This window comes from Pithys albifrons, chromosome 4, assembly GCF_047495875.1.
Source record: "Pithys albifrons albifrons isolate INPA30051 chromosome 4, PitAlb_v1, whole genome shotgun sequence".
Lineage (NCBI taxonomy): Eukaryota > Metazoa > Chordata > Aves > Passeriformes > Thamnophilidae > Pithys > Pithys albifrons.
The window spans coordinates 48,344,298-48,364,545 of NC_092461.1; the positions used below are offsets into that span (position 1 = coordinate 48,344,298).

At 36.6% G+C, this 20,248-nt stretch overlaps 1 protein-coding gene across 36 annotated transcripts in view; it reads right to left on the minus strand.

Moving 5' to 3' along the window:
- The window catches only part of RIMS2 (regulating synaptic membrane exocytosis 2), a 448,599-nt gene that overhangs the window by 40,952 nt on the left and 387,399 nt on the right, over positions 1-20,248 (minus strand). For 22 of the 36 annotated variants that reach the window (XM_071554007.1, XM_071554005.1, XM_071554016.1 and 19 more), the window contains one exon: positions 14,019-14,236. In XM_071554007.1, coding sequence (XP_071410108.1) covers positions 14,019-14,236 — 218 coding nt within the window. Of the gene's footprint in view, positions 1-14,018; positions 14,261-20,248 lie in introns of all 36 variants that reach the window. The other 14 variants (XM_071554038.1, XM_071554031.1, XM_071554026.1 and 11 more) reach the window with 2 other exon arrangements.

Genomic DNA, 20,248 nt, shown 5'->3' on the forward strand with positions numbered 1-20,248 from the left:
ACCATCAATAGTGACTATCCTGTCATGATGCACCAAGACCCAGCAATCCCAGTGCTGCAACCAGGCAGAGTGGCTGCAGCCAGAGATAGAGATCTTAAAGGTATTAGCTTCCTCCAGGTTTAATGAAAACAAGGACTGTGACAGTCACCATTTGCACAGCTTGTCTCCCACTAGGAAGGGATATGAGAGGGAGACAAGGGAGCTCCAGGGATTTAGGAGATTTGGTCAAGAACTGCAGTATGCTGAATAGAAGATGGAATATTATTTTTGAGAAATAAAAAAATTTAAATATACATCTAGAAAATACATATATGTGTATATATGCATATATTATAATCATGTATCTTTGACAGACAAGTGTACTTCTCAAACACATTCAAATAACGCTTACTTTCTTTGAGACTGGTGACTCTAAATGTTTTTCAGAGAATCACCATATACTTCAGAAAGGCATCTTAAGGCAACATACAAATCCAAATGAACCTTTAAATCAAAAAAAAGAGAGAATTTAACACATCTGGCTTTTTTTTTTTACTGCATTGAGGATGGCTCTATGAAACTATGATCTCATTTCCTCTCCCCAAAAAAGCAATGATTTTTAAAGGACTACTTTTTCTTGTTAGAATCCACAACACTTTTAAAATATTAAATTCATTTTAATACTAATTCTCTAATAATTACTATTAAAAACAAACTGGTAATACACTAACAATAAATAATTTCTGAGCCCAAAGAGTAGCAGAAAATTAAGTCTTATGAGGAATAGGGAAGGAGAAAGCACAACACTTCAGAAAAATGAATTGCTGTCTGAGTCTCCCTCTAACTCTCTTGTTCTTGATTCCCACACTCTAACACACAGCCAGATGTGTGCTGTCATTTAGCCCCCTCCTGTGTGTGCCTACTTCTCCTTCTTTCACTGATATAATTGTTGTATTTCTCCATGCTCCACTTCCCTCACCTCTTGACTCTTTCTCTCACATTAAAGTCCCCCTTGCTGTCTCCTGCTGTGGTTCATCCTCACCAATCACTTCTGCTTTCAGGCTGCAGTTCATCTTTGTTGAAAGTCTTCTCAACAGGTTGCCTGCTACCAGCCACAGACCAGCCCTTCATCCTGGATCTGTACACTTTTACTAGTCAGATATTACCTTGTTACCTTCCTTTCATGTCAATATTATCCTATGATATTAGTACCTTCCTTTCATACTGATTTAAGAGCCTTGTCTCACAGGACTGTTTTCATAGAACAGTTTCCTTGTAAAATTTTTAATTATCTAGTATCTCTCATTTATTTTTCCCTAGAATCTAGAAAGTTCCTAGGAGGTCACTGTTTTCATATTTGCTTTCATTTCAAGGCTACTTATTTTCAGGGAGATCCAAACTCTTCCTCTGCTGAAAAGAAACAAAAAACCCCAACCAACTGTCTTCATGTCTCTGCTATTTAGACACTAGACAGACATGCTATAACTCAGGATGAGGGGTGGAGGAAAAGCAGGAATTGATGGGCTGAAAGTAGAAGTGGAAAAACAGCTCCACTAAAATGAAGGAACTCAAATTAGCTTAAAATGGCTAATTACCTGCCTACAAAGTATTTTAATATGAGAACACAATTTAAATTATTTTAATGAGGCTTTTAATGAATTTTACCTGTGTGATTACTGTGATTTCAGCCACTGTCTACTCTTCTATAGATACAGATAGATATAGATATAGATATAGATATAGATGATATAGATGACATAGATGATATAGATATAGATAGATACAGATATGTAAAAGAAAACAATTAGAAAACAAAAAGCTGTAAAACTCAGAATAACAATTGTGGAGCTAGAAGCTGCAGTAGGATTTACATGCAGGTTAAGTATTATGAGTACATTGCTCGGCTATCTACCATATCCTCCTGCATTTAATTATCTTTGTGATCTACTCATTCAAAAGTTGATGAAATTAGCTGAGGAGATACAGACAGTGCACACAGATAAATAAATCCTCCATCATGAAAGGGTGACTGCATGAAAATAACTTTCTCAGGCTATATTTATAGTACCAAAGTACCAAAGACCATGGTCTTTTTATTTATCTCTAGAATTATAACCTTAAGTGCTTGTAAAATTGAGAGCTTTAGAGGTCTTTCCAGAAGGAGACCTTCAGATTCCTTTCCATATATACCGCATATCTTCAAATGCCAGATGAGTATAGGATGGCACGAGGGTCAAATCAAATGACAAAAATTTTCTTTCTCATTCCTGAAGAGCTGAGAATATGCAACATGGATAAAACCAGCACATGTTTAGATTCATGTCCTCACTGAGAGAAGACAAGCATGGTTGTAAAAGCCAAGATGCAGCTCAGTCCATCTGACAAAATTCCTTTCAAAATTGCAAAGAATCTTTTATGCAGTGGGGTTCTGTTCAACAATTTCAATAATCTGCCAACAGGTTGCATGAAAGCACTTGTTTAAACGGAAGAGCAAAAGGCATGCAGGGTAATTTCTGCTGAGCACTGAGCACTTACAGACCTCTCGGTAAGGAAGCTTCTGAACTGACTGATCTGTGTGTTTCCATGCAGCCTGACCTCTGATGACAACCTGCTTTGTGAGTACATTAACAGCACATGAGGAGTCTCCCAACTTGCCTGCTAGCTGTGAAGTGGTGCTTTTAGAGGGAACTCCTACAGCTGTATGGCCTTCAGCCACTGGGGAGCTGATAGGACAGCACACTGACCAGTTCTCTCCAGACTTTTATATATTTGGCGTATTTAGCTGCAATTTTTTAAGCTTTCTAGCATTTCTGTCCTTTTGCTGACAAAGACGTGACTTGGGCTATTGATAAGATTATGGACTGAAAACACAAAGCATAGCAGTGGTACCAGTGACACAGCTGAAGGGTTTCTCTAGTTCTCATCTATTCTTGGAACAGAGGACTATCAACTGAGAAAGAATAACAGAAGAAGGAAATAGATGGTAGCAGCGAGAAAATGTTCTTTGTACTGCTCAAGGAAAAGCACATTTTGGAGAAACAGACAAGGCTTTAACTAGATCTTCAAATTCAGTAGTATTTTTCTGATGTTAATCTATGCTGTATTAAAAAACTTCTAGAATATTGTCTTGATAGAATATGTAATTTATAGACTTTTAGAACTTCTACAATACCAAGTTTCTCTAGAAATCAGTTTTCTTTTGTGAAGTATTACTATGTTATCATTTCTACTTAATATAGTTGTTAAATATGACACTGCCTTAACACTGCAGGCTATAAGAAAAATTGCATTAATTTTATCTTTTTGAATATATGTAAGATATCAACCTTATAAAAATAAGTAATGTTGATAACTATTAATTAATCTAGTTAATCACAGGAAAGTAATTTTTCCTTCATAGTACAAATTTGTTCTTGACAGGTCTTACTGCAGCAAATAGTTACAAGAACAGTAATTATTACTGTGAATATTTTCAATTAAGTCTCAACATGATTTCATGGACCAAACTAAAAATAATTTTTGCTGGCACCAAAATCTAACCAGACAAGGGCAAACCCAAAATATTAGAGTACTATAGTTACAAAACTGAATAAAATCTGATTGTAACTTTTGGAGCAGAGATTTAATTCTTGTGAGGTAACATATATAATTTAGTATTTCATATTGTAATGAAGCAATCGTGGCAGTAAAAAAATTCAATCTCATTTACATGAGCACTTGTAAGCATAGAAAAAACTCCTCAAAGTAGATATAAAGGTTAAGGAAACTATTTTTTGATTATTTTATATTAAAAGTTGGACTGCTAAAAAACATCTTTTTGTCTTATACAGATACCCAAAGAACCATAGACAAAGTATTTAGGTAATGGGAAAACCAATATTTTTGCACTTAAGGGATAAACTCCATTACAAGTGGTTGAGAACAGCAACCTGGATGTTTTCTTCCTTCTGTGACATGATCTCAATTAAATTTTTTTGCTTTTCAGGATACTCCCTGAGCAGGAAGAGAGAGTTTACCTGAACTCACATATGCCTAACAGTATTAGAAAAAATCCTATCACTTTGTTCAATCAATACTCAAAAGGCAGTAACAAAACCTGTACTGACAAGAAAAATCTTGGAGGAATTTCTCAGTTGTATAAAATATAAAATACAGTAGCAAAAAATACACAGTTCACCACTGCACTCCTTGAGCTAGATTGTCATGTTTCCACTTAATTTAGATGCACTTGTCATGTCTTCAGTCTATTCATTGCCTCATTATCCATTGCCAAAGCATTTGGTAATTGCAAAATATAGGGATGTGTTTTACTTTATCAAAGTTAAAAAAAAGTTTAACCCGCAGTGCCCCAATAGCAAAGTTAAGACACACAATGTACATCCAGAAGGACAGGAAAAATAATTTCATAACTTTCTTTTCATTGTGCTAAAGCAGAAAATAGAGTCTTGACAAAGTTTTAGGCTTATATTCTGGATCTTCGTTGACTTCTGCTGGTCTCAGGTAACTTCTCTTTTCTGTTCTTTTCTCACCATTCCATGTGTTTGTCTCACTTATACAGATCACAAAGGTCACATATGAATGAAAAATGGTTTAAAATTGGATACAAATGCCTAAAATTCACAGGATTTTGGCATCTCGTTCCAAAGTAATAAACCTGAAAAATCCTGTTCATAGTCCCAGTGGTACCTAAGTTCTTCAAATTCAGCATTTTTATCCTAATTTTCCCTCTAATTTTGATTCTGCACATGTTGAGAAGCAACTGACTTGCCAAAAAGAAGATGGCAAGGACCTATCCTTCCATGTCAGCATTCAGAACACACAGGTCCTGCACATTCTGCCTCAGGGACAAATCTGGTAAGCTTTACAAACTGCAGCTGCAGAACTCAGCTCAAGAAATGTAGTTTTGGCCAATGCTTCCTTTAATTACATCTCTAGAGAAGCAGAAACCAAATGTCTCATATCGCAACCAACCAAGAAAATGTATCCATGATGGAGGGAGATCTTTGTTCAGAGCTGCCCCTTCCTTGATTAAGAAAACTAAAATATTTCCCACTTTCTTGCAGACTACTGGGAATACACCATTCGGCACATACCTGACACACACTATTTTGCAAGCTGAAGTCATTTCTAGCACCTAAAAAAATGAAAAAAAAAGATGCAGTAGGACAAATAAAGCACTGATGAAAGAGCCCTGTAGGCTGATGGTTAGGGTAATTCAATTGTGAGCAGAGGGTTCAGCTTCCTGATCCCATGGTTACTTGTGTATTTGCTGGAAATCATCAATGGTACACTTACCTAATTTTAAACTACTCTGTTAATATAATTTCTCCTGTAAAAGTTTTCTATTGGAGTTTTTGGTTAGTGTCACATGTAAGTTTTGGCTGAGAGCATCATCACACTTCTTCAGTGGAAGACAAAAGCAATCTAGATGGTCTGGAGATGCACTGGGAGTCATAGCCCAGTTCATTAAGAGGGACATCAGCACAAAATGTGTGGAAGTATAAGGAGTTCCCACAACTGTATTCTCAGTATGTGCATGATTTCCCATGAGCTGTATGTCCTGTGCCATGTTCAAAAGCAGAAGTTCTGTAAGGTTTACCTCCCCATTTAGTGCTACAGAGAGAGCAGATTGCTTGTGTTTATATTACAAAAAGCAGGCAGTGAAATGGGCAACAAGAGAGTGCAATACAACTGAACATTTTTAATCATCACACACATAAGTTGAATACCAGTTGATGCCAGAGAGCTGTTCTGAGTCAGTCTGCACAGCAGGCCTCTATTATCACCTTCTCTTTTGGGGCTATTTTCTTGATTTTTTTTAGTTTCAGCCAATTATTTTATCATTTCCTTCTACCCTTAGAAAGAGAATTTCATTTATCAAAGAGATATTATTAGTATTACTGATCTAATGGGTAGTATTAAATACATAAATTCAATATTAAGATACAACTTGCCAAAAGATGTTTAATATTGCATTCCATCTAAGTACAAGGAAAGAAATCCTGTATTATTATGAAATGTTAAATTAAAAAAAGATGCAGCACTAATTAATCTGTAAATATAAATGTAACATCTGTTTGCTTTTTGGTGCTAAAACCATGCCTCTGATAACTATTCAACAGCATAGTACTACAGCACTCTTCCTGCTGCCGTTTGGAGATCTGAAATTTCCCACCACGGCACATTGTTATTTAGTGATGGTGGTTCACAGAGCAATGGGTAGATGAGTATTATCCTTCTGGGACAATACAAAAAATAATCATTGAGGTGGCTCTGTAAAAAATTGACAATACCAACAAAATTATTTAAAGTGGAAAAAAAAACCCAACAGAATTTTCTTCCTTAAAGTATAAACTACATAGATACACAGAACTGTAACTATGGGTAAGTACCCCAGACACTTCAGGCAAAGTGAAAACTGAATAATTGACAAAGTATGAGATTGTCCTATAAAATCGGTTTTTTTCACTTTCAATTTTCCATAGCATAAAATCAGAGCCCACTTTCACAGAATTATCAAGAAGAAATTCACATGTATTATACCACATGTTAACTAAGGGATTATAAAATCCCAAAAGGAGTTTTCAAATGGAAACCTTCTCAAGGAAAACCTAAGTTTTTCCTTATGTAACAACACAAAAAACCAAATCTTGTTTACTGTGAAAACAGAAATAAAACAGCTTTAAAGTTTAGTGGGTTGTTGTTTTGGTTTTTTTTTTTAATGAGATGTATATTTTTTAAGCAGGGATCTTATGAGAATTCTTCTGCTCTGAATAAGAAAGATAGACTAGCAATATTCTTACCAAGAAAGATCATCCTACATTTTTCTCTCTATTTTTACCTCTAATTATGGAAAGAAAAAAAATCTTTTGGAAGGTCAAGCTAAATATTCTGATATCATTTAGAGCTTTCTCCTTTTTTTTCCCCTTATTAATGGGATCAAGTAGTAATATAAAAAGAATTTTAAGAAAAGAAAGTAATTTTATGAAACATAAGATTTTTAATATTATAAATGCTTATAGCCAGGGGTTTTAGTTTACTCCTACCACAAGCAGATGGAAATATTACCTCACTGAGTTGATAACTGCTACAGAGAGGAAGTTTGATGAGTAATTTGTGACTGGGGTACTATTGCTCCATTGGTGCACATGATCTGAACATTTTGTCCCAAAATGCAGCCTTTTATCCTTACTCTCTAGTCTCACCCCAGGATTTCCTTCTCATCTGCCTGGAATTTCTCCTTATATATGGCATAAGATGTCACCCACACTTTGTATGTGAGAAATGTCTTCCAGAGGACTTCTATAAGGTCATAGTTAGCACTGTCTGGAGTTCAATGCTGGCACCTCAGTTGTATGTTTCTTTTCACTGCATCCAGCTTTATGAACATGCAAGGACTTAAATACATACCTAGTTCCTCCACAGAAAATCTGTTGAGGAAAACTCCATAAATTTTGTACTGCCTTATCTTCTTCCCTAATCTTTTCCTACATGCAAAGTAAAAAAATCAGAATCAAAATGTAAGTATATTTTATAGTCAGTCTCTTTAATTTATAATTGGAGTCTTTTATTTATTAGCATACTCACCAGGGTTTATTTAGTAAAAGCTGATTAATGGTCTTGGTAATGTGTTTATTATAACAGTATTTTCTCTTTGGTATTCAGGTCACAATTCTCAACTAATTAATAGGAAAAATTTGCCTTAATGTCTTGTCAACAGCTAATCCTGTATTTCTATCAAATTGAAATGAGTTCATATTGAACATGTATCAATTGAATTGAGTTCATATTGAAAATAACTCAGATTACACATCAAGAATACTGATACAAGTATAATACTACACATTAAGCAATCTATTAACATTAGCAATCTGTCCCTGGATAGGAGAGGAACTAAAATCTCAAATAAATGGCTTGCTTCAAATCACCTTATATATATGGTGAATTATAAATATGATTTTAAAAAAATATTAAAATACAGGCCAAATTAAAAGTATTGAATGATAATTTCAGTTGCAATTCTGTCCATATAAATTATATCTAGGGATAGAAAACATCAATGTCTGTTATTTAAACAAATACACTTTTAGTTCAGTAAATTGTTTGTTTACCATATTCTGTCTCATTTTAGACAATGAAAGGCAATCAGTGTAGTTTCTCCTTTAGTTACCACCACTCAAAGTGACTAATCATCCTCTTCTTAATAGGAACCGTATAAACTGTATGTGTGGTAGAAGACTTTTTATATACATCACATTTTGAATTGAGAAGTATTAAATTCCATACCAGACCAAGACCAATGTTCCCAACAGATACCCTTCAACTATTCCATAAATTGAGGAAATTTCTCTACAGCCTGCATCATTGGCTCACGATAGACATAACTGAGACAGTTCTACTTATGGATAGAGCACTTTAGACTGCAGTTTCAACACTCTACAAACCAAATAGAAGCCAAAACTTGGCTTTTAACACACAGAGAAAATAAAATCTCAAGATTTTTGCTCTGAGAGACCTAGTTCTCTTACATTTCTTCTAAGAAAGGATGTAGCCATGAAATATCAAAATTTCAAAATACTTCAACCTTGTTTCACTGGGGTCACCCTTTGGACCTCTCCAGAATTTGTTGAAATGGAAGTGTCTCTTTTTGATGAACACTATTTAATTGTCTCAAGGACAATCACCATTTTATTGGCACTGAATCAATTGATTTTTCCACTTTTTTCACAGAGAACTATAACTTCAAGAATATATGCTGTAACTTAACCTCAACAAAAATATAAAGGATATGAAGAGAGTTCATAACACTCTCTTAAAATTCCACTTTTACAGCCCTATAAATTCATGCCACATAAGGCATCTTAGAAAGAGTACTTAGCTTCCATGGAGAACACAGAGAAACTGCAGGTGAGGCAGCACCACATGTCCCCAGCACCATCTGCTACGTGTAGGTGTGCAGGGCCCTCCAGAGCACGGCATCTGGGAGCAGCACTATACAGATGTACACAAGGGCATTTATTTCTATCCAAATACATGGTTACACCTTTCTGCAGGCACTACTGCATTGGTCATTCTCATGTTGTGCATGCTTTTTATCATCTCTTTTAATAGGTTTCATCTATTGTGATTGTATACCCAAAGATATCATGGGACTCAGTCTCCAAGAGTATGCTGGACCTTGTACCTGTGACTGAACATATGTAGCCACAGAAAATGTTTTAGCATGGATGAGCAATGAAGTGCTCCACATTCTGAAAACATAAATGAAACTGCTCCAGCTTTTGGATGTAATCAGCCTACAAACACAATGGGATTTCGCTAACTAAAGAAAAGACTAAATATTTTCCAAAGGACAAATGTCAGCTAAATAAGGGATGTCAAGACATCCAGGTATCCATCTGCCAGAGACAATGCATGTAAGTTGAAAGGGGTGTCTAAGATTGTACAATTAGAAGAGGACAAAGGTTTTACTCATAAATGAAATACAACTGAGAATTACAGATGTGCACCTGTATGGAAGCGATCATCAATTTCCTCCGGGCTGTCCAGCAGGAAAATTTTTGCATTCCAGATATGAATAGCTAAGCCAACACTATTAAGATTTGCATTTGTATTCTGTTTTCCTCTGCAAAGAAAGCCATCTTTTCCACTAGAAGGAATGCCTGTGGAATCAGGACCTGAAGGTTACTACATAAACTTGTAACTGGTCAAATGCTGTCTTCTGGGAATAATTGCTTGACTCAAGAATAGGGAAAATACCTATAGCTATTTTTGTAGCACTGAAAAGGTACAAGAACCAGAAGTAAAATAAATTCTAATTTATCTTGCTACTCTGCTCTGCAGTATCTTGTGTTTTACTAAAGTCTGAAGTAAAAGCTACCTTAATCAAAACTACTTTTATGTCATCCACTCCTTAGCCCGATTTCAAGGTTAAAGAATTTCTATGTTCTCTTTTTAAAATTGCTTTGAAATAAGCTAAATCAGTTCACAAAATACAGATCCTGTATATTCTCACACTTAAAATTTTCATTAAATCAAATAATATGAGCAAACTACAGCACTGACACATATTCTTAAAAGGAGTATGAACTGTTAAAAAATAAACTGCAACTCTCTTTTAAGCCCAAATGGAAACCAGACAATGAATTGCCTCTATTTTTATTCATGTTTTCTGTATTCCAAAGCTCTTAAGACTGACATTTTTCCTACGCTTTCTTATGCCATCATAGTTATCCAAAGAGCACCACTAAAGGTCTTCTCATGGAATGGATATGAAAGCACATTTGGATTTCCTTGCTGTGATGCTTTGAAAAGATCAGTTCCTAGTGCCCATGTTAATGAGATTAGATCTTTGCAACTTCTTGAATTATTTTACTCTCTCTTTCTTTTTTCTTTTTCTTTTTCTTTTTTTCCCCAATGTCTATTACCCTTGATGAGCTTGGCCAGTAGAGTTACCAGATAAGCAACTTCTAGACCTTTAAGATAGTGTATGCCTGCAGACAAAAGATCATTGCTTATGTAGCTTATTGTCATATTTCCTCGGTAGTCAGTTCTCTCTCTGGGTGGAACATGCACTCTGTATGTTCTGGAGAATATACACTAGCCGTAGTTGAATGAAATTCAAAACCTGTACTTAGGTAAAAAATATTATGAAGATGATTCTGTGATTACCATTATTTTACAATTACTCCCTTTGCTGCCACATAAAACAACAAATCAATATACTCTTTACCCATAAAACAATTGTTCCTACCTAAATATACCAGAAAAATTACAGACCAGGATAAAAGATACATTGTTGCACGTATTTTGTTTGTCAATTTCTATGACAAATAACAAGAAACAATCTAAAAATAACTTGAAGGGACATTACAAATGGACCTTTTAAGGCACGTATTGTAAGTCTGATACACAGTCCTGAAAATAGTTATGATGACCTACTTTCAAAAAAACTTCTGGCATAGATTTAGTTATAAAATATGAATGAAGAAAACAGCTGAAATAAAATTATGCTTTACAAAACAGTTGGAAAAAAGTTTCAGAGATAAAGAAAGCATTTCATGACTGACTTGTCTATAAGCAAACATTTTGTAGAAGCCTAAGTGCTATAAATATGATCACAACTTCCTATAGTAGTATTATCTTCTCTGATATCAGTATGCTTTTTCAAACCTGGTATGTAATACTTTGCCGATCCATTGAATGATGTAATTTTTTCAGAAACTTCCTAAGAACCATTTGACCCAGTTTCCATGTGGTACTACTGCTCTGCCACCTGAGTATCCCGTGCTTCTGAGTTCCAGAAAACTGTAGTTACAGGATGTCTACAGCACATTAGTGTTTTGATCCCAGCTTGTACCAATACCAGATTCCTTGAGCAAACACTTACCATCTGTAAACAGGAACATGATGAGACAGACCACAGAAATTTATAAATTCATTAAATACATAATTGCAAGTTTTAGTCCTCTGTCATTAGTGTACAACACTGGTGTCCAACATTTTCTTAAAGATGTACCAATTGATAGAAACAGAATGGTTTGGGTTGCAAGGGAACTTAAACACCATCTAGTTCCAGCTCCTCTGCCACAGGCAGGGACACCTTCCACTAGACCAGCTTGCTCAAAACCCCATCCCACCTGACTCTGAACACTTGCAGGGATGTAGAATCCACAGCTTCTCTGGGCAGCCTGTTCTGATGTCTCACCATTTGCATTTTGAAGGAAGCTTAAGACATGCAAGATATTTCTTCCTGATGTGACCTCACCCACCCACCCAAAAGACCATCACCTCGTGTTCCCAGAACCACAGCACCGTACACACACCTCATCCAGAGGCAGACATGCGGCCACAGGCTTTGCTCACCACATGACCAGTGTGGTCACATGACCCAGCTATGTAAGGGATGTCTGTGCCTTTTCCTGTTAGGTGCTCGTGTGGCCCCTCAGAGGCACTGTCAAATAGGGCAGCAGAAGCTGATGTGCAGTAGCAGCTCTACCAAACAACCCACATCCCAGGGGCCTTTCCAGAAGGTAGTAGCAGGTGGTGCCCTGGCTGCTACTGGGGCCAGGCACAAGCCAGCCCTGAGCACAGACCTCTGCCAGGGAGCAAGCAAGAGAGAGAGGCTGCCAGCCAGAGTCATGCAGGCTCCCCTGGTACTGCTCCTCTTCTGACAGCACAAAAATGCAGCTCCTTATTCAACAGCTTTTCAGAACATCCTTTTCACTGTCTGTGGGTCAAAAGACCTTGACTACTTTTGAAAGAGTTGCATTTCACATTTGTGTCCGATGAGTCTAATCAATTGACAGCATGATATCTGAATGAAATCTCGGCCAGCCACACAATATAGATTCCTCTAGTGCTGAGACATACTTGAACATTATACAAAGAGCTGACATCCTTCATTTAACAGCTCTTATGGTATGACAGACCAGATTAAATCAGAAATAGTAATTTAGTGCATTATATTTGACTTGATATTCAAATACATCAATACAGTTACATAGCTCTGTACTATCACTGGAGTAAAATTTAGATTTCTAGGTGAGCAAGTGGCTAATTTTTTTTCTTGCCAACCAGACACTTCCCTGATTTTTCTAAAGGTGACTTTATCTTTTGTCCCTTGTTAACTGAACTCAGAACAAAGAGAAGTGTACTTGAAACTGCCATTTCTGTAGTCTACAAGTGAGCTGGTAAAACACAAGACTGCTGCAAAGACTTGCCTACTGATGGAGTCACCAATGTCTCCATGATATTCAGAACTTTCATTATATACGTTCTTTCCCCTCTTCTTTATTCCCTTCTGTCTCCTATTACATTCCTGTCACACACTCAAACTCCCTGCTCTCTTTCTACTCCTCCTTCCACTGCACTTTCACTCCTTTTCCTTTCTTTTCTTCTTTAGTTCTACTCTTTTCAGGTACTATATATATTCCCCTCATACAAAAGTTTGCTTTAAAAATGTACCATAATTGCTGACAGTACAAATAATTTTTTTGCTCTATTTTGTTGTATATTAAAACTCTTATCACTTTGGCTCCACAGTACAAACTAAACATTGGAGAGAACTGAAAAATCTCTTCTCTCTATATTTGGATGGTTGTTAGCACAATGGAGAACTTCAGATGGGACCTCACAACGCTGAACACTATAAACTGATGTTGAACCATATGACAAAATTGCAAGTTTTCTTAAATACTGTACCTACAATATATCTTATATATATATATCTTGAAATATATAATACATATGTATAACTATATAAATCCCTTAAGCACTTTTTTATATACATGCTATTCAAATACAAGTAACATTTTCTCATGTAAAATATCCTTTTCCTATACAGCTTCCTTAATTAATAATGAGAGCTTTTCAGAGTGTATTATATGGATTTTCCTCAAAATAGGAAGGGATAGAAAAAATGTGTAAGATTTTAAATGCTTTAGGCATCGAAGCAGAAAACCTCTCCATTTTCCTAGGTAGAATATTTCAGTATCAAATTTGAATGAAGGAGAAATTAGGAAAATTTATACTAATGGTGAATATACTTGTATGCTGAAAAGAAATTAATTAAAAAGCATAAAATATATCATTTTTTTAAGAAAAAATGTTTTGTTTAAAAATAAAATTGCATGTTCAAATGTGAAAAAACTTCCTGTTGAAATATACAAACACTATTTATGACAAAGGCAAAGGCATTTTGCAACATTTCAGTGACCCTTCACAAACTGCTGCAAGGAGTTCCCCCAAACAGAAGCACAGCTCATGTTGGTTCCTGAGAAGTAAGGAATTAGTGCATTAAGTAAGCTCCATAAAACAGAAAATAAAATCTTCAGTCCACCCTGAAAAAGATTTTTCTAAAAAATAAAACAGGTTTAGTAAATGTCCAGAGAAAAAAGATGTTGGACCATTTTCTTCATTCCATTGAATACTGTTGACTAGGCAACTTCAACAGGATCTCCTAATGATTAAACTGTAATAGATAAACAGTATGTACATTTAAATGGTAACTTGAGAGAGAAAATAAATCTAGTTCCTACCAGTTTGGCTGAGTTGTGATGTGCTACGGCTTTTCCTTGAGAGACCCACGATGGCGACCATCTTTGCCCCAATGCTGGAGCGTCTCTTCTTGCTGCCCCCACCAACAGTGCCCACTGCTGTGTCCGATTGGCTGCCATCATTCTTCTCCAGGGTGTACATGTCCCCACTGATGCTGGTGCTCTTGGTCATGTTCTTTCCTGAGACGCCCATCTGTCTGCTTTGCATTTTGGATGTAAAGACACTGTCAGCCAGTGGACGGATAAACAGTGCAGACAAAGAAGAGTAAAAAGGGGAAGACAGAAAAGGACAGGTTTCAGATGGAAAGTTTTGGGAGACTAGAGGGTAAAAGCAGCTAATCACACAGGTAGGGTTTGGTTTTGAGAGGTAAAAAGGAGCAACTTTAATATTAGGTTCTTGTTTGGTCTACTGCAAAAATACTTGACTCATCAAACTTTTTTTTTTAAATAACCTCTTATTTACTGATGACTTTAAGCATTTTACCATCAAAAGTATATCAAAGAATTAATACATCTCTATATCATATAACCACCTCTTTTGGGGAAATTTAAGTTCTGCAGTCAGTGCTCTGCCTCTCATCTTCTCACATATATACACAAAAATAACCTATATTACTTTGGGAAACAGACATTTGATTCATTACTGAGTGGAAAAGGATATCAGGCTTAAGCCTAGTTTTGGTTTCTAAGCATTCAGACATTTCAAGGATGTTAGCAGTAATCTGGTCTAGCTCAGTCATCAAAGAGTAATGAACACCTATACATGTTTTGCTCACTCCCTTCATTAAAAAACACAGGTATTAGAGATATATTTTATATGACATTTAGCTGCTAGGTAACATAGATCATCATTACTGATAAATATACCTTTTGTACTCATTTACAGTCTCTTTTTACATGTACTGTGTGGCTGCAGCTAAATTATCTGCAGCAGCATCTCACATGTCCCATGGGGCCCTGACCTTCCACTGGCCCAGGCTAAGGGACCTTTCCTTTTCACAGAAATGGCAATCTACACTGATGACAACACTACTTATCCAGATTTTGCCCTGACATCTAACTGTTAGGTGTCTGGACAAGTATCCACACCTGGAAACTCTGAAGTGCACATGGACCTGAGAATATATAGAGAATTTTCTATTTCAATGAAGTTCTTGCACAGAACTTAGATCTTTGTTATTCTTTTCACTACAGGGCATCTCACTAAGAAGTCTCCATAAGACGCAGTTTTAAACAATCCACAAAACAGTGGAATACTTCTGGAAACCAGGGGAAATTATTTTTGTGCTAAATCATGAGTACGTAAAGGCAAAAAAACAAATATTTTTACTTTTTCAACAGATTCTTAAATGCAAGCAGAGACTGTTCCTTGAGCTTTACTACTCAGAAAATGGCTCTATAGTAAATTTTAGTGGGTATTTCCTCACTTCTTTTCCCTTACCTATAATGGCCTGAATCGAAAAAAAAAAAAAGAGGTTTTATTGCTTCTTTATATATGTTTTTGCAATACATATTCTGTCAGTAACTTCTCTATGGAATTAATGCAGTGCCCTCAAAAGTGAAGGGATCACTACATCTCTTCCTACAGATGCAAGGGAAATTGAGATGGGTAACTACTTAACATATCTGAGAGATAGCCATAAAGTGTCCCTCTGCTCTTTGGTTGACAGCTGCATGTGCACAAAGGCACAAAATGTAGTTTAGCCACAAGCCAGAGGGAAAGCTACGAGCTAGTTCATAGGAGAAGTAGACCTCTATCATCAAGTGAAAAAATACTGAAAATGCTTCTCAGGGAAGTTACAAGGGAAAATATGAGAGTTTGGATCAACAGATAGAGAAGCACAAAACAGAGCTGAGAAAGAGCCATAATGACCTTGCCTGGACAGACAATAACAAAAGACTGGAACACAGTGGTAACCTGAAAGCATTTTTCTTACCCTCTTTTAGCTCTTTGTTGTTTTTTCAGTACACACTGACTCTCACTGTTACATTTACCATGAAGGAAGGGGTGGGATAGGATGTGGGTAAAGAGGAAGGCAGGAAAGACAATAAAATAAGATTTGTATTTCTCTGTCTTTTTAGCATTGTGATAACTTATCAGATGATAACAGCACATGCTGACATCACATGCTGTACTTTTTATCAAAATAACACCTTAGGGATTGATTCACAGAAAAGAGATGATACAGAAACTCGTTCTCAGTTTCAACAATACCTTTATAAAAATACTTGAGGTTTAGAAAGAACATTGCTGGGAAAAGCCGGTATCTTCAACTTTATCTTAAGCAAAATTCTACTAAGAATCAGAAAATTAGAGTCCCTTATCCAGTAATGCTATTTTTAACCTAAGTTCCCAAAGGAAATATGATTAATATGACTGTTTTCAGTCACGTCTCTCTCTTTTCAATATTTTAAAAATTCAGTTCAATTTAGACAGAGCAGTAGAAAACAAGAGCTGTTTAGTTTCTAAAACTGTTTTGAAAACAGTTCCCTGGAGACAGGTCTTATAAATGCCTCTTCAGGGAAAGATTGCAGTGTCAGTTGTCATTGCATCTCTGGTATTTCATGTAGCAGCTCATTCACATACACAGCCTGATGGGGGAAGTAACTTTTTTACTGCTGCAGAACACCCTATTTCAATGATCCAATTTTCAAAAATAATACCCAGAAAATCAATGGGTTCATCATATGGAAAATAATGCATTGTTTTTTAAGTGATATTAACATTCAGAAAGGTCTTATGTCATAGCAGTGGAAACAGAAATATTATGCTTTCCTATATAAAAGTTACACTGAGGAGAAATTTACCATTTCCTGAGTGCATTGTGCCTTTGGGGCACTTTGTGTGCCCTTTTGAAAATGTGTAATGTTATTTAAGTGGAATGGATTACAATAATTACCCTTATTAAAGGAATCAAGGTGTTTAAAGAGGTTGGCATGCAAACAAAGTTGCTATGATATCACCATGCAGTTATCTATGAAAGTACTCTGAATTACAAAAATTTGCTCCATCACTGCAATCCAAAGTCTTCTGTATCACAAGATGAAGTTTTGCTATGTTGACCTGCCAACAATGACATAGAATAACTTCAGACACCTTCTCCTGACCAAATAAGAAAAGTAGGAAAGGCAAATCAAGTGAGGAAAAAGCAGTTTAGCTTTAGATTTAAATTTATGTGGATATACCAAATACTAGTATAAATGGCTAATACTGAAAATTCATTCACAAACTTCTATTTTTGTTTCCCAGGAATGTTCAAAAACTATTTGCTTTAATTAAAGTTTGGGCTTTTTCCCCTCCTTCTCTAAAAGCAGCAGAGAAGACATCATTTTTTACAGTCCCAGCTAGCAAACAGCTCTTGGACACATCAGTGGCTTATTTTTTTCTCAATTCCTCTCAACAAAAAAGCTTTGTAAGTACTAGGAGAATTCTGAGTGGTTTATAGTGCCTCATAATAAACCTCCAGTGGTCATGAGCACTTCCTTTATCAGTACTCTAAACCCTGTCTGGCCATCCAAAGTCTCATTCACTAATTATCTTGGTGGATGCTTGATATTCTCACCAGTAGAAGTCATCCTTCTACCTAGGCTGCTTTTTGGCAGTGCCAGAAATGGATCACTCTCAGAAAAACTGGGTATTGTATGTCAGGTTTGTTTCCTTTCTGCAGTAACAGAAAGTTGGATTTCAGAGTAAAACTTAGAGAATAAATCATACAATCAGAAATTACTGGAATTTTTTCTTACCTGTGCATATATAAAAATATAATCACACACACAGCCAGTTCATCATTTTTAAATTAACATTAAATAAAAGTAATTTATGAGACTGTGTGAGTCAATAAATAGATGTGCACTAAAAACAGGGTTGTCGTGGTGCCTTATATTAATCTTTAAAATATCCTCATCAAAGAGACTATGCAGCCAGATGGAAGGGAGGAGAGAATAAAATAATTAACTATCCTAGTCCAAATATTGTGTGCATAATGGCATAATAATACCATTATTAAAACCAAAAGAAGAACAAAAACATCACACAAGCCCAGCTGTGTGACAGCCTACAGCAACAGCAGAATGAAGATGGCAGCCCAGCTATTGACTGGTTTAAGAGGACCAACCCATCAACAAGGGAGGGGTGATCGGCAGAGCTCACACAGGACCTTTGCTTCGTGCATTATCTCTAAATCCAGGAAAACACCTGAGGACACCAAGAGCAACAGACAGGTCTCTGTTTTTCAGTCAGCTCCTTCAATTTTCCAATGAACAGAGAATATAGGAAGGGTTACTCACTCAGTCTTCCACTTCAATCACTTCCTTTTGTAGTTTTTCTCAGTGTGAGAAGTAACTTTTCACACCCTGCCACAGCACTCCTATGTAGTGTCTCCACAAACAAGCAGGGGAAGGACTCAAATACAAGTTAAACGACTAATAACAAACAGATAAGTGTAATACAAACCCTGAAATCTGATTATCAATAGGCTACTTAAAGCAAACTTAAGACAGGTGTTAAGTATTTTTATATTTTCACTTGTGATAATTATTGTAGGTAGTCAGTGTTCAATTGGGCATTTCAGCTGCTTATGTATTTTACAGTACATTTTCTTATAACTCTTTGTGGTCACCTGACACTGTGGATAAATTTTAGAGGAATTGATTCTCAAAGCTAAGGTAAAGAGTTCTTTAAAACATTGAAAAAAATAATACATTAGAAAAAAATTACAGTAAGACAGCTATATAAATTTGTAATTTACAGGCAATGGTGGTATATGACGGACCTAACCACTAGATAATATTCTTAAAAATATGCTAGACAACTGAGGGAAGTCAGAGTGACCATGACATTAAGGGTATTCTAGGTAAGTCTGCTGATGATACTAAATTGGAAAGAGCTGTTGACTCCCTCAGAGGCAGAGAGGCCCTGCAGAGAGAGCTCGATAAATTAGAGTGCTGGGCAATCACCAACCACGCAAAGTTTAACAAAGTGCCAGATTCGGCACTTGAGATGGGAGATGGATGTAGAGACTGGAGATGAGAGACTGGAGAGCAGCGCTGCAGGAAGGGACTTGGGAGTCACTGGCAAGTTGAATATGAGTGCCCTGGCAGCCAGGAGGGCCAACTGTATCCTTGGGGGCATCAGGCAAAGCATCGCCAGGTAGTCGAGGGAGGAGATTGTCCCCATCTACTCTGCACTGGGGCGGCCTCACCTGGAATATTGTGTGCAGTTTGAGGCATCACAGTATAAAACAGATATAAAGTTATTAGAAACTGTCCAAAGGAGGACAATGAAGATGGTGAAGGGCCTTGAGGGGAAGCCATATGAGGAGCAGCTGAGGTCACTTGGCTTGTTCAGCCTGGAGAAGAGGACCTCATAGTGGTCTACAGCTTCATCATGAGGGGAAGAGGAGGGGCAGGCACTGATCTCTTCTCTGTAGTCACCAGTGACAGGTCCCAAGGAAATGGCCTGAAGCTGTGTCACGGGAGGTTTAAGTTGGATTTTAGGAAAAGGTTCTGCATCTGCAGGGTGGTTGGGCACTGCAATAGGCTCCTCAGGGAAGTGGTCACAGCACCAAGCCTGCCAGAGTTCAAGAAGCATTTGGATAATGCTCTAAGGCACATGGTGTGACTCTTGGGTCTGTCATGGGCAGGGCCAGGAGTTAGCTTTTGATGATTCTTGCAGGTCCCTTCCAACTCAGGAAATTCTGTGATTATGTGAAATTTAATATGATCCTTGTAGTCATTGAAGAGTCCTGTGCCACACCTATAACAGTTATTAAAGTGGCTCAGGCCTGCTCTCTGACCTTTGCAGTCTGCACACACAGTGTTAACTATAACTTTAACTTAACCTTAAACTCCTTGATGATACCAAAAATCACATTGTTTTCAAATTCTGCTCTTCAACAGGCCAGTAAGCTTTTTCTGAATGCTTTTAAAGAAAAACAATAAACAACTACAAAACTGCTGTTCATACATGGCCTTCTGGAAATGCAATATTAAGTTTCTGGACTTCTTAAAGTCATTAATCTTCAAGATCTCTTTTCAGAGACTCAGCTAAAGGCATCTTGTTAAGATTCTTGTCTATATAAACAGAGGTCTTTCATAGAAACTGGCTGATTAGTACAGTAAGTGCCAAATTTCCTCAGGAATCTTTGGTTTAGGCCAGAAAAAAACAACATAAAAGAAAAACCAAAACATAAACTAACAAACCCACACTGACA